At 37.5% G+C, this 16,270-nt stretch overlaps 1 protein-coding gene across 2 annotated transcripts in view; it reads left to right on the forward strand.

Annotated features, from left to right (window-relative positions):
- The window catches only part of LOC150107754 (ATP-binding cassette sub-family F member 3), a 346,459-nt gene that overhangs the window by 23,552 nt on the left and 306,637 nt on the right, over positions 1–16,270 (forward strand). The window contains exon 2 of one of the 2 annotated variants that reach the window (XM_090391512.1): positions 9,123–9,270. In XM_090391512.1, coding sequence (XP_090247638.1) covers positions 9,123–9,270 — 148 coding nt within the window. Of the gene's footprint in view, positions 1–9,122; positions 9,271–9,534; positions 9,566–16,270 lie in introns of those variants that run through there. The other variant, XM_090391514.1, reaches the window with a different exon arrangement.

The raw sequence follows: 16,270 nt of genomic DNA on the forward strand, positions 1-16,270 counted from the left end.
GTAAACCTGACACATTGTTACAGTAAACAAACCCACACTCGTGTTTAAAATATTGTACAAGATTACTTTCCCTGCTACGATAAAAAGTTATCTTTGTATCTTGCTCCAGTAAGTTTTTTTCATTTAATCTTGAAGCTAACAATTCCGATGAGTCCGTTTTCCCTTGCTCCACTGTCGTAAATTTTCTACACATGACTTACACACTTTATTTGGAGCCCATGAATTGTCCTGATCTGCAAGTTTTACGTCAAAGTATGCAAAATACACTTTCTTAACGAAATCAGTGATATTTGTCCTTTTCACATATGTATATGTATGTAACCTGAAGGTTAGGGGAAAAGGATGTGAACTCTTTCCTCCAAGAGATCAAACTGGATTGGTTTTTGGTGGCATTGAAGTCAAGAAATTCCTTGTCCCAGTGAAATATATCAAAGGGATCAGAGTTTATGATATTGGTCTTGGTAAATCTTGAGGATTCTAACAATTGGCACAAAAAAGATTTGTGAAATGGAGTGTATTGTTATCTGCAAAAGTGGATCGGATTTGATGTGTGTGATAGCAGATCATTTATATACAGGAGGAAGAGTGTGTGAAAGTACAGAACCCTGGATACTCTAGCATTGGTGGGTAAATCTCAGGATAGTGTGACCAGTGAGAAAGTTGATTAAGTAGGTCTATACCTATGCAAGATAGGTGTTAGTTCTGGGGCATAAGTTTTTAACACTATAGGTGGGATGCTACAGGTCCAGATAACTTGTGTTTGTATTCAGGTATTAAAGATTCTTCGAATTTCTTTCTGGTGGAAGACTGAGTTATGTGTGGTATGGAGTAATCATTCCTTAATAAAGTGTGTGTGTGTTTGAGGGGGGAAACTTGCCCTGTCATCAATGCAGGAATTGGAAGAGAAGAGTTGCCAGTAAGTTAGCCTTGTCTTTGAATGAGGTGGCAGGTATGTGCCATATGGATGTGAGAGTGGCGGAAACATGGGTGGATACACGTTGTATCTAATGGCCTTGGCAAGGAACCAGACAGAAGGTGAGTATTTGGCACTTTCAAAATCTGCTTTGGATTTGTTAATGGTTCTTTTACAGCAGCTGGAGTTTTGGTCTTCAGCTTCTCATATTATGCTGTTTTTTTCTTGTACTGTGTTGGCACACTTTTTTTTAGAACCAGACTTTGATGATGGCTAGGAATTTTGGGTGGAATGCAGGTTATTAGGTCATTACTAATGACAAATATCTTGGCATCCCTGCCTGCTTGGTTAGTGAAACTGGAGAAGAGAAGCCAATTTGAGTTGAAGATGATCCCCAAGAAAGATGATCTCACTATTAGGGTATTTTGACTGTGGAAAATTGGTCTTTAGAGAGAGATGGATATTTAGTGGTCAGAGTAGTTATCAGAGTTTGGGGAGTGATATAGGCAGCCATTGAAAGTGACAGGTTGGTTTGGTAAGAAAATTTTCAGCCAAAGATCAAATGGGGAGAGGATTTGATGTTTTGCAATCTCTGATATGGACTGTCGGTTTCTGATGAATGCACATGTGCTAACCTTATGTCAAAAGCAGCCGTAATGTGTAGATTAGGCATTGGACAATGGTTGTTGATGATGTTGCCAGCTGGAGGTTCTGTTAGGAATGGTAATTCTGGTTTAGATGGCTGTAGGTGGTGGTGCACATCATTAATATTGCTGTGAATGTTGATGAAGTGGATACAGAACTTTTTTTTTTTTTTTTTTGGTAAAAATTAATGTTCTTATTATTATTATTTTTTTTTTTCTAGGAGAATTTTTATGATCCACAGTAAAATCATTTCTTTTAGTTGTAAACCATTTAATGTGGAAAGGAAGAGATAAGAAATAGCACCGTGCAATGAGAGGTAACAGACTCACAGACATACTGCTCACACACAGGAAACCCAGTCTTTGGTCCACACGTGGCCTTGACAGTTCTCCCTGCAACCACTGTGCTTGGTCTCCTTTTAGTCATGAACTGGAAAAGTAAGTGACAGCAAGATTTGACACTAGTGACCAAACATGGCTGTAACCTAACCCACTTCAGACCTCCAATAAGCAAGGCATCAAGACCACCCAGAAAATTGGCATTTTCTCCAACTAAAATGGAATGACTTGACTGTGAGAGGCTATAATATTGCACATTGGCAGTCCTTTAATAGTCCCCAAGGTGTTTACATTTACCTTTGTCCATACTCTGTCTATTTAAGTCATCCTGCAGGATCTATATATCATTTTCATATATGTATATCAAATATTTCCTGTTAAATCATATCATTGAGATATAAATTAAACAGTAGTGGACCAACTACTGAGCCCTGTGGTATACATAAGGCATCTGCCTTCTCTCAGATTGAAATCTACAAGACCATACATCATTCTAATATCTGTCCATCAGCCACCCTGTTATGCAAATCATCAGCTTCACATTCATCCCCATTTGCTTCAATTTATGCAATGGAGTTTGATGTGGAATCCTGTCAGATGCCTTTTCAAATTCCAGCAGTTTCACTGAGTAGCCATTTCCTTTATCCAACTTTTTCACTTTATGAAAAGTAAGCAAATTGCCAAGGAAAGATCTACCATTCAGGAAACCATGTTGTCTCCTATAAAGTATAATATATTCCTGCAAATCCCCCTCCCCCATCTGAATTCTGTCTTTTACCAACTTCTTCAATGCATTACCACCACTCCAGAGATACCGATTTGCCTATAATTTAATTTGCTACTTCTTCCTTTGAAGCCTCTTTTATGCATCAGAATTGTTTTGCCCTCTTTCAGTGGCACTTTCCTGAACTGAGGCTTAAATTAAACAGCTTGGTCAGAGAAGTTGCCAGTTCCATAGCACATTCTTGTAATACATGGGATGATATGTTATTTTCCCATGTCTGCATTCGCATTTAAGGTTCTGCAATATTGGAAGTACCTCCAATTTATCTGTCTCTATTCTCCCATCGGTCACTGTCACATCCAGTACTGCCATATCTCCATGGATGTCAAACTCTTGCAAAATGATAACTTGGTAACTCAACTGTTTTGCTTGTTTCTGTTTCCTCTCTACCATCAGCACTTGTTAAAATCATCATTTCATTGTCATTCTTCCTTTTACTTGCCATATAGCAACAGAACTCATTGGGATTTCTTTTCACCTCATCAGTTAACTTCCTCTCGTAATTAGCTTTAACCTTTCTTACCATACAAGTGCTGGCCTGGTTGGCTGAGTGGTTTAGCATACCTGCTCTCCAACCAACAGGTCATAAGTTTGAATCTTGCTGTGGGCATGGATGTTTATCTCTACATCTACACCATTCTACATCTTACCTTGTGTACTGCTATGACCTTTGATATGACTCAGTATGACCTTTGCTGTCCTTTTACCATTAAAACCATAAATCATCATCGTGACCATACAACTCACCCTTCTTGCATATTCTTTGTACTGTTCATGCGCTTGCTGGTCACGTTTTTCTTTATATTCTCGGCACAACTTTTTTGCAACTTCCACTAAATGATGCTATCTATGTAATGCTTGGTTATACAGTCTAATACTGCTTCCTTTAAATATCTTTGACCATCTTCCATGCACTGCAAACATCTCTTCCTCCATATTCTCCAAATATCACAGCACTGCTCTAAGCTGACTCCTTAATTTGTTCCTTATATATTTGTTCCTTACATATATTCCTTCTTAATATAATATTCCACATCTTACAGTCTCCCAGACCACAACCATGATCACTTTCCCAATCAGAAACAGGTAACTACATTGGCTACAAATCCAGCACATCATTTGCACCATATGTACTTTCACTTGATCTAACACTTGACACGTTTTCTCATCTTTTGTCATGCAGTTCACCACTGTTATTCCTCTTATTCTCTCTACACTTCTGGCACTCGCTCGTGACAAACTCACTATCCAGTTTCACTCTCTTTCTACAAGTCTTGTATCCTATGAAGCAAATACATTTCTCACACACTGCACTGAACAAGATTGTGCATATTGAGTTCACCTGGCATAGTTCGGTGCCTTAATATTTAACATGGTATACTTATTATTATTATCTAACACCTCCAGGGAGTCCAAAGACTCATCGAGGGAAGGCACCTGCTCCATAACTCTCCATCTCCACCACTCTACTAACTGCAGCTACCTTCATCTACACCAACGGCATCAACTGCTGACCATCACCACTAGTATTTTCACAGACAATCACAAACATCCATGCCCACGGCGGGATTTGAACCCACAACCTTTTGGCTGGAGAGTGGATACGCTAACCACTCGGCCAACCAGGCTGGCATTATTATTATAACAAAAATAACTTTTAAAATCACACAAACAAACTCATAAAAATAATAATCACACGCACACACAAAAAAAATCCGTTATTACTATTTTTTTCAAACACAATTTATCATCCGGGGCTTATTAAATTATGTTTTTATTGAATAATTAAGCTGGTGTTCACAGAGCACATTGTTAATACATTACAAAGCATTGTACAATCAATAACGATAGTAAAACAATTATTTAAATAATTGTTGAAACAAATAACCGTTGGAAAAGAACTGAAAAATTTTAAAAATTCATATCTCCGCTTGTAATAGACCAAAACTCTTGTTTGTTTGCTCTTTAGTTTTGTAGGTAAATGTATGTACATTTCCACAAAATTAATGACAAAATCGTATCTTTAAATTACAATAATTATTTTTGCAATTGAAAGTTGCTAATTTTACAGCAATTGTAAAAAAAAAAAGGTAGAAAAATGGTATAAATGCATGATATCTTTTTATTTACATGATTTATTTAATAAAAATATTCATTCAAAATGTATTGTTTACATTATTCACAACAGATCAAATGTTTTGATTAGTATACAAAACAGCAATATTCAAAATATCGTCCGTTATAATCAAGCTGCATGCGTCTAATGGACAGTGAATATTTAACGCATCTCCTGATGGAGACGGAAAATGCAATCGAATATCCAGTGATCGATGACCACTTGTTTCCGGAGCATTTGAAGACCACTTGTGACCATTTCTACCTCGAAAATAAGGTCTTCATCCACAGTTGGAGTAACTGGCCGCTCAAAGTTCTCTTTGTCTTCTTCGTCAGTGGAAAAATTATCGGCTTCTTCTGTTTCTAAGTGTTCATCTTCTTCTTCTACTTTATCTTATTTGGACGCCTTGTTCTCGACATAATTAAATGGGCTCATGCTTGCAGAAAGAATAAACAATCTCGTTTGAATTGTGAAGAGCCATTTTTGGAGCTAAAAATTTTAAAAAATTTCTAAAAAACTATTTTTTTTTGGCTAAAATTGTTGTGAAATTTTTTTAACACTCACCTCACCCTTCTTAGTAATTTTTGCACAAAAATATTACCAGACACAGTAAAAAAAATGAAAAAGAGCACAAACTCAATATTTCATTTGATACCCGTTGCTCATGTTGGTGGGACTTTTTTTTGTCCTTCAGCAACCTCAAGACCTCTTTACACCTGAAAGGACAAACTCAAACTAATGGACTACCAGCCTACATTGTAGTGCTCAGCCTAAAGTTTTTTTTACCGCTATCACAGATGCTGCTACCTGTCCCATCCTAAAAGATATTACAACCAATAGTTTTCGGGCTAGACAAAAAAGTCCCACCGACATGGGCTGAGGGTTAAAGCTAAAAGAGCTCTGCCTGTTCATATTGAAAATAAGAAAAGCCAGAGGATTTATTTTATTTTTTATATTTTAATAATATTGATGAATTTGTATATTCCTAATTAGTATTAATGTAATAGCTGCGTAATGATTAATATATTATTAATTGTATAATACTGCAGTCAAAGCCCCTAGAGGCTACAGAAAACAATATATCCCATGCTGGAGTAGAGAAACTAAGGAACTTTTAGCCAAATATGAGGAAATTGAAGACCCAACTGTTGCTAAGGAGCTCATAGCAACCCTGGATAAAACCAGAAAGGAAAGATGGATCTCAACCATCTTTCCTTTCTGATCTCTTGAACTCCTGATCAAATGGCTAATCATTTATTGTAAACCTCCAAGATACATCCCAGCTCTATCAGGAAAATTGCTGTGCAATCTTCCATCAGACAAATCCTGAAGACGGGACCCGAGCTTCCTGAACTTGTACACCCAGTATCACGGGAAGAGGTGCAGGTAGCCTTAAAACTCACCAAGAATGGCAAGGCTTCAGGAATGGATGGTATCCTCCATGAGTTTCTAAAACATCTTGGTCAACAAGGCTAAACATGGCTGACCGTCATTTTTCTCAGAAATTATAATGACTAGTAAACTACCAAATCTGTGGCAGGAAGCCAAAATAATTGCCCAAACCAGGGAAAGATCCAAATGATGTGAAAAATCTACGACTTGCTTTGCTCCACCTTTAAGCTCTTTGAAAGAATTCTCCTTTAAAGAATTTCATCACCTATCGAAAGAGCACTCCTGATTGAACAAGCTGGCTTCAGGCCAGGAAGAAGTTGCTGTGACCAGGGCTTGGCCCTGACAATACAGATTGAAGCAGGCTTCTAGAAGAAACTTAAATCTGGAGCCACTTTCATTGACCTAACATCAGCTGATACAGGCTGGATCAGGGGCCTCCTCCTAGGAAATATTATAAGGTGCAAAAAAACTTTCCAGCTTTTTGAATCCATTCTCTCCAACAGAAAGATCCTTGTCCATATTGGCAGAAAAAGAGCAGGCCCAGAAGAAATCTGGGCTTACTCTTTTCACAACGGTCTCCCTCAGGGCTCTGTGTTATCCCCTTTACTTTTTTAACATCTATGTGTATGACTTACTTACCACATACCAGCTCAAGCAAGTATATGTATGCTGATGACCTAGCGATCCTACATCAATCTACTTCCTTTGCCAACCTGGAATCAACCTTGAACATGGACCTGAATATCCTGGAAGAGTACTTCAAGCAGTGGTACTTGAAGCGAAATCCAACAAAAACTGTGTCTTGAACTCCTGATCAAATGGCTAATAATTTATTGTGAACCTCCAAGATACATCCCAGCTCTATCAGGAAAATTGCTGTGCAATCTTCCATCAGACAAATCCTGAAGACGGGACCCACCTGAGCAATGCAGAGACAAATCGACACCTCAACCTTTCTTTCTGTGGAAAAATGGTAGAACATGAGCCTCACCCAAAATACCTTGGAGAGTCTGGAAAGAAGCCTAACCTATAAGAGGCACATCACCAACCTGTCCAATAAAATTAAAAAGAGAAACAATATCATTTCAAGGCTTGCTGGAACAACTTAGGGTTGTGGTGCAGAAGTCCTGAGGTCATCTGCACTAGCCCTTGCATTCTCTACAGCAGAATATTGTGCCCCTGTCTGGGAAAGACACACTAATATTATAGACTCCCAGCTAAACTCTACCATGCGCACAATTAGTGGGCCAGTGAGAAGCACTCATCTCTCCTGGCTGCCTATCCTATCTAACATTGCTCCACCAAACATACGGAGAAGACAAGCTTCAATTAAAGAATTTAATAAAGTAATGAGCAACTCACTCCTGCCCCTGCACCAGACTCTCATAAATCCATCTAGTCTTTGCCTAAAATCTAGAAAGCCTCTCTGGTCCATGGACGAACTCTCTTCAGCTGCCCTGACATGTGGAGAGAATACTGGTCCAACAAACAGCTTCCTGGTAGAAGATCCCTATGCTCTGCAGCCTGGTTTTGCTCTTCCTAGGAAGATTTAGTAATCAATCAACAGGATCAGAACTAACCAGGGCAGATGTGGCTACCTACTACATAAATGAGGGCTGTTAGACCACCCTTATTGTGATTGTTCTCCAGTAGCTCAGACGATTACTCATATTGTGTACGACTGCCCAAGGCACCAATTTCACGGTGGTAGCCTACAGGACATCCACAAGATGACAGATGAGTCCTTGGATTGGCTTTCCAGACTGGACATTGACCTGTAGTTGGTATGGTGGTGGCAGTGGTTATGGAGGAAACAGAAGATCAAGGTCCCGTTTCACCATGAAGACGTTACTTGTAGTCACTCTCATTGTTCTCGTTAAAGCATCCACAGAACTCCTCCTCATGCTAGGAGATGATGATGCAAAATGAAATGGGTTTTCTCTAATGGATCAAGATTTTCACACAAGTCACAACTGCTCTCTAATAAAACCTCAGATACAGCTACATTTGTGATGTGATGTGTTGAGAGAACATGGAGTCTTGTCATATTTGGTGCAGTAGGATCATAATTTTCCCTGGTTTGATTATAAAAAGGAAGACTGGGAAAGCAGTTTGTGCCTTTTATGTAATGAACTTTTACATGTTAAGATTTTCATCTTTTATTTCTGGAGATTGTGATTGTACGTTTCATTTGCCAGTTTCACAAAGCCATATGCATAACCCCCCCCATAAACAACAACAACAAAACAGAAGTCTGTGTCCCACTCCCCTGATAGCCTAAGATAGCATTTATAAGGTGTACTTAAAACTGCACAGCTCTTGCTCCCTTTTTTTCTACATCACAGAATTTTGTACTTTCATAGTTAAATCACTGAATTTAAATGCAAGAGCTTATGCATCATGCTTTATACTTAGTGCATACAGTCATTCTTGTTTACTTATCCTTTTATTGGGTTTGTTGTTCACATTTTCATATTCCATAACACTTATTTTAGTAATCACTAACATCTTTTGCATTTTGCTTTGATTCTTAGGCACCACTCAGATATGGATTTATTCATGTTTTATATGCTGTTTAGTATCAATTTGTTATTATTATTATTATTTGACACCTCCAGGGAGTCCAAAGACTCATCGAGGGAGAGTGTGCCAACAGCATCGAACAATTGATCTCCTTCCAACTACTAACCACGCTCAAACTTACTTAACTGAGCCATTAGTAGCAGAGGCTCTACCAATTGACCAACCATTGCCTGCAAATACCTTTTTTTTTTCCTTATTCATGATGAAACTCAATTTCCACGCTTGTTTATTATAGTTTTAAGTAGTTACCAGAGTTACTTGTGAACATTGAAGTGTATCCTGTTGCAGTTTGAATGTCTACTACTGTCTCACATGCTTACAGTTTGTACAATTGATTTCATTGCTGAATAGGTATCTTAGATGAAAATAAAGATGACTTTGAATCATCAGACCATATATATGACGCAGTGGGTGATATGTTACATGAAGTAGCTGGAGACAATAAAGATCAAGAAGAAATAAAAGAAATTTGTTCAAGGTTACATCATGCATTAAAAGGGTAACTACAGTTTCTGGTAACAGGTATATAAAAATAATAACTTTAAAAAAATTTAAATATTGTTTGCACTGTATTTTTATTAAGGGAAATGCAAAACTAAATTTATTCTTGTTAAAAATCTTTACTAATTTTAAGTAAAATCAAGTTCTTTCAATTTTTAACTTACACTTTTGAAATTAAGTATGTAAAGTTATAAGAATTTTTTTATGGTAGGAACACTGCCAGTCATTAAAATTGCAGTGAAAAGGATGAAAAATGCCTTACTTCATTATGGCAGTTCAATTGTTTGAAATTGGTAAGTTTAACTAGGGTATAACCTGTGCAAATGTACTGAGTTATAAGAGTTAGCACGTAAATTGGTGTTTCAGTACTAGTATTTTAATGGTTGCATTGCAGTTTTACTGATTGTCAATGCACACAAAGATAATATTTTGAAATTTTTGGTTTGCAACGAAAATGGAAATCTCTCTCTCAAAACTTTGTGACACCTACCCACAAAACATTGTAAATCTATAGTACATTATTTCTGTTATACTCTAATAGTCTACTAAAATTGTTCTATAATACTAAATTTAAAATTCATGGCAAGTAAAATTAATTTAATCTTTGTGTTTTTGGAGTCTCATTTCAGCTGATCTGAAAGAGCATCTTTGATGAATATCGCCAGTAGTAGTGGTTGCCTATTTTGTATTATTGTTCATCTGTGCATGTTTTGATTGACTGTTGCTTAACCAACTACTTTAGCTCTAGAAAGATTGTTCAGCTTATAGAAGTCACTTGAATTTATTTATTTATTTATCGTATGGCTTGTACACATGGTTAAAAGACAATAAGATACAATACATATGAGTATAGATAAGATACACATATATGATTAAAAAAAAAAAAAACATCTACATTCAGGCAAATACAAATATGAAATTTATCACAAGCATCAGACAGAAGATTAGTCATATTTTAACATTTAGGTTTTTGATCCAATTAATCGCCTCTGGGGATAGGTCAAAGATGTCCTTAAAGTCACCTGGATATGCTGTCAGCTCGCATTCCTGTTCTATATGCTAAATGGTTAGGGTCTTAGCTCCACAGGGACAGTGGGGATTTGGTATCTTACTCCACTTTGAAAGTAAGAAGCTTATGGACGGTTTTTATGGCAGGTCTTCTGGATTTTAGTCTATTGGAAAAAGCATCTGGAATAAATTCATGTATTAGGAGATTTTGGTTATTTAAAATTCTTTTATATTCATAAAGCAAGGCTTCCTGTCATCACAGTTCCGGAGGAGCAGTATGGCTCAAAGTGGGGAGCCATTGTAAGGGTGTACTCCTAATGCAACCTGTTATTAAACGCAGAGTAGAGTTAAGTTGAGTATCTAGTTTATTGACATGGTAACTATTGAGCCAGACAGGAGCACCATACTCTGCTGCACTGTAAACTAGACCCATTGCAGTGCACCGCAGAGTTGTGGCACTTGAGCCCCAACTCTGAACTATGTTATATCTGGTGCAAACTTTAGCAGCAATATTAATCATATGCTGCTTATATGTCAGAGTTCTATCCAGAGTTATTCCCAGATATTTAGGTGTCGGATTAAATGAAATTAATGTTCCATCAGCATATATCTCTGGTTTTTGATTTACAAGACTATTTATTGTTCAGGTGAAAGCAAGAACATTCGGTTTTACCAGAATTTGGTGTTAATCTTCATTTTTTATAGAACTGCCATCAAGCTGACAGATCATTTGTCAATATTTCTTCAGTTCTTTTGATAGATTTGTCGCTGATCACCAAAGCTAGATCATCTGCATAAGCAAACTTCTATCTGTTTCAGGAATATCTGCTATGTAAAGGCTAAAAAGCAGTGGTGCGAGCACTGAGCCCTGAGGTAATTCATTCTTAAGCACTCTCTGTTTACTAATGCTTCCTCCGGTGACTACCGTGAAATATCGATCACACAGTAAGTTGTTTAGGAGATGACCCAATGTTTTACATGGGATGACCTTAAGAAATTTATATATGAGTCCCTCCCTCCAAACAGTATTGTAAGCCGCTGTTAAGTCAATAAAGACTGCAGTAGTCTTCAGGCAGCTTTGAAATCCTGCTTCAATGTAGGTTGTTAAGCTGAGAACTTGATCTGTGCAGCTGTGATCTCTTCTGAACCCTGCTTGTTCTGTTGGAACACGTTCCAAAATTTTATCACTGATCCTGTTCATTATTAGTCTCTCCAACAATTTGTAGGTTGCACTTAAAAGGGCTATGGGGCGATAGCTTTCAGTTCTGTCTGCTGGCTTACCTGGATTTAACACAGCAATGATTTTTTTTTGTCCTTTTAAATTCTTTAGGAACGCAGCCACTTTCAAATATATCGTTAAAGAACTTAGCCAGCCACGATCTTGCGTAAGGTCCACAGTGCGTCAGGAATTCATTATGAACATTGTCAAATCCAGGAGCCTTCCCCATTTTGATGTTTTGAAGTGCTGAGGATATTTCCTCACGGGAAAAAGACAAAGAGAATTGTTGATTCTTTTGAGTTACAGACTTCATAGCCTTTAGTTTGCGTTTTAACTCTTTGGTATGTTTTTTATCTATTGGAGCTCCAGAAAGCAAAACAATATGAGCAGCTATCTGATTCGGATCGACAAGAGGAGATTTCTTTGGTATAGAGGGGCTTGAACCAAGCTTTTTAAGTAGCAACCAGGCTTTTCTACTAGAGTGTTTGAAATCTATGTTTTCAGTTATTTGAATCCACTTTTCTCTACAAGCAGCATTGAGACTATGGAGCAGTTCTCCTATCTCAGGATCCTTACTTTCAAGGAATTCCCAATACAGGGATTCGCTTTCATTGGTCCATCCAGGCATGTGTATTCTTTTCGGTAGCCTCGAGGAATGTGTATTTTTGCCACCGCTATAACTACTCCAGTGAACTGTGTTTAGTTTTAGTAAGTTGGGGGAATTCTTCTAAGGTATGCATCTAGATCCGCAGTGAAGTTTTCCCAGTCGGCTTTTTGGAAATTCCATCTTGGTCTAGGAAATGATGTTATCACTGGAATTTGGGCTCCTAATTCCATAAAGATGGGATGGTGCTGGCTGTTTGGAAAAACCTCAAGAATATGTCTGAAAGTCTGTAGAGGCTGATTTTCACTATCAGTGGAGACGAATGTCAAATCTGGGTTATATTCCTTATTCCCGACTCTTGATTTAAAGGTGCCTTTTTCCTTGGCATCAAAAACCAAGTGAAGACGATGTTGATCTGCCCATTCAGCTAATATTTCCCTGTTTTGATCATTCTGATCGTTTTTCCAAGAAGTATGATGACTGTTGAAGTCTCCAGAGTATACCGTTGGATGGGAGCATGTCTGTAGAACATCATTTGGCCAAACAGTTGCAGGTGGTTTATATACATTCGCAATCATAATGTCCACGATTTTAACAGTGATCTTATGGATTTCGTCATCAGTCGAAGAAAATATCAGCACGGCACTCTCAATACCATTTCAGACATATGTTATGTTGCTGTAACTACGACTGTAAGTAATCCCAAGAATGTCGTAGCCAGAGATTATTGCTCTAGATTTAACTTGATCTTCAGTTTCGATATGTGATTCTTGAATGAGAAGTATATCGACTTTTTTTTCTCATAGAAGTTTAGAAAGACATTGACATTTTGACATGGCAAATATCTGTTGGATTTCTGCTCAGGACATGGACTGATTATTACTAACACCATGTTCCAACATAAAAATGTGCACATATTCACATGCAGTGAAGAGGCAAGGAATAAGAAAAGTCTCATTGACTATGTTATTGTTGATAGTGATGTTTTCTCCCTGGTGCAGGACACCAGAGTGTACAGAGGATTTGAAATAGGAAGAGATCGCTATTTAGTCTTGAGCAGGATAAAATTGAATTTCATATTGAAAAGAATAACATGTAAGAAAGTTTTAAAGCGAATAAAAGTTGAGCAGCTCTCAGATGTGAACTGTAGACTAAAATACACAAAGATTATTGAAGAAAAAATGAAAGAGTTTGAGAACAGAAATGAAACCTTAGAGATTCAGTGGCAAACTCTGAAGAAAATATTGATTGATTCTGCCAGAGAGGCATGTGGTGAGGTTGTCTGCAAGGATAAAAAAATCGGAACTCCCTGGTGGACACAGGAAGTTAAAGAGGCAGTGAAGGAAAAGAAGAAAGCATATCAAAAGTTCCTCTCAAATAAGTCAGCTTGTGCTCTTAGAGAATACAGAGACAAATGTAAGAAAGCTAAACACTGTGTAAAACTAGCTAAACAAAAGTCATGGGAGGACTTTGGCAAGAATATAGAAAATAAATATCAAGAAGGTGGCAAAATATTCTGGAGGTTGTTGAAGAAGCTTAGGAACGGAGGAAAAAGTGCTGTAAAAGGAGTTAGAGATGATAAAGGTGACATGAAAACGGGAAAAAAAAATATCCTTGAAGTATGGAGTAATTACTTTGAAAAACTGCTAAATGAACAAGCAGTGATGACAGCACAGTGGTAAAAAAACACTGACCAGGCATGCAGTCAGGAATACATATCCATTCCTGAAGTAGAAAAAGCCATCAAAGGCTTGAAATGTGGAAAGGCAGCAGGAGTAGATGATATTCGACCAGAAATGCTAAAGTATTGTGTTATAAAATTCTTACAGTGGCTGCACTGCATAGTTCAAAAGGCCTGGACAGAGGGATGAATTCCCGATGATTTGAGTAGAGCTCTCATAGTACCCATATGTAAAAAGGGAAATAAAACCGTATGTGAGAATTACAGAGGTATTTCCCTACTGAGTGTTCCTGGCAAGATCTATGCAAGTCATCATCATCATCATCATCATCAAATTCCTGCCATGTACCCTCAAGGGGTGTACAGGATATGACAGTACTACATGAAAAAATTACATCATTACTAACTTCCTATCCACAATTTTCCTCCAAATCAGTCTGTTACTTGTCAAGACTCCAACATTATCAGATCTTATATTTCTATCGTCTAAGGCACTTTGTACCGTATCAATCCACCTATATCTTGGTCTTCCTCTGGGTCGTTTTCCTGCCAACCTGGCAGAGAACACTTGTTTTGCTAATCTTTCCTCTCCCATTCTATTTAAGTGACCATACCATCTGAGATTAGCTCTGCTAACGCATTCCTGGATGCTGACAATGTCAAGTTCTTTCCTAATATCCTCATTTTTAATATGATATTGCCATTGATGCCATCTGTTCACGCCTCTAATCTTTCTCAGGACTCTCATATCTGCGGTCTCTAGTCTTTGGTCAAGTGTTTTACTTCTGACCCAGCTTTCAGATCCATAAGTTAAAATTGGTTTGAACACAGTCTTGTATACAGCTAATTTAGTGTTCTGACTAATTTCTTTCTTATTCCATATGAATTTATTCAATTGACTTCCCACCATACCAGCTTTGCTGATTCTGTTGTCTATTTCTATATTTAGTTTACCATCTTCAGTAAAAATTGTGCCTAAGTAGCTGAAATGTTTTACTTGTTCCACCGGTTCTCCATTCACAACACAGTTGACATTTTCAATGATTCTGCCTATTTTCATTGTCTTTGTCTTTTTATTGCTGACCTTCATACCATATCTATTACAACAGCTATTCAATTTAGTCAGAGAATCTTGCAGACTTGTAGCGGATTTATTTAGAAGTATAACATCATCCGCATAAAGCAAAGAGCTGACATTAACATCTCCAATTTTAATATCAGGTTTAATGCCACATTCCTTCATAATGTGATCCATATATATAATGAATAACAGAGGGGATAACGTACATCCTTGTCTCACACCAGATTTAACATTAAACCATCTTCCTGTACTTCCTTCAATTCTAACTGCTGACTCACAACTCAAATAAAGACTAAGTATTGCTTGATATAATGCCCCATTGACACCATATAACTGCAGTGTATTGAATAGCTTCTCTCTTGGCACCTTGTCATATGCCTTTTCCAAATCGACAAAACTTAAATACAGATCTTTGTTATATTCCCATGCTTTCTCGACTATTTGTCGTAAAGTGAAGATCTGATCCTGACAGCCTCTATTTGGCCTGAATCCAGCTTGTTCTTCACCAAGCTTTTCTTCCACAATTCCTCTCAACCGTTTCTCAAGTATACTTGCATAGATCTTGCCAGGAACACTCAGTAGGGAAATACCTCTGTAATTCTCACATTCAGTTTTATTTCCCTTTTTATATATGGGTACTATGAGAGCTCTACTCCAATCATCGGGAATTCGTCCCTCTGTCCAGGCTTTCTGAACTATGCAGTGCAGCCACTGTAAGACTGTTATACCACCATACTTCAGCATTTCTGGTCGAATATCATCTACTCCTGCTGCCTTTCCACATTTCAAACCTTTGATGGCTTTTTCTACTTCAAGTATGGATATGTATTCCTGACTGCATGCCTGGTCAGTGTTTTTTATCACTGTGCTGTCATCACTGCTTGTTTCATTTAGCAGTTTTTCAAAGTAATTACTCCATACTTCAAGGATATCTTTTTCTCCTGTTTTCATTTCACCTTTATCATCTCTAATTCCTTTTACAGCACTCTTTCCTCCATTCCTAAGCTTCTTCAACAACCTCCAGAATATTTTGCCACCTTCTTGATATTTATTTTCTATATTCTTGCCAAAGTCCTCCCATGACTTTTGTTTAGCTAGTTTTACACACTGTTTAGCTCTCTTACATTTGTCTCTGTATTCTGTAAGAGTAAAAGCTGACTTATTTGCCAGGAACTTTTGATATGCTTTCTTCTTTTCCTTCACTGCCTCTTTAACTTCCTGTGTCCACCAGGGAGTTCTGATTTTTTTATCCTTGCACACAACCTCACCACATGCCTCTCTGGCAGAATCAATCAATGTTTCCTTCAGAGTTTGCCACTGAATCCCCAAGGTTTGATTCCTGTTCTCAAACTCTTTCATTTTCTTTTCAATAATATTTCTGTATTTTAGTCTACAGTTCACATCT

This window comes from Typopeltis vanoorti, chromosome 4, assembly GCF_054136105.1.
Source record: "Typopeltis vanoorti isolate ZY-2024b chromosome 4, IOZ_Tvanoo_1.0, whole genome shotgun sequence".
Lineage (NCBI taxonomy): Eukaryota > Metazoa > Arthropoda > Arachnida > Uropygi > Thelyphonidae > Typopeltis > Typopeltis vanoorti.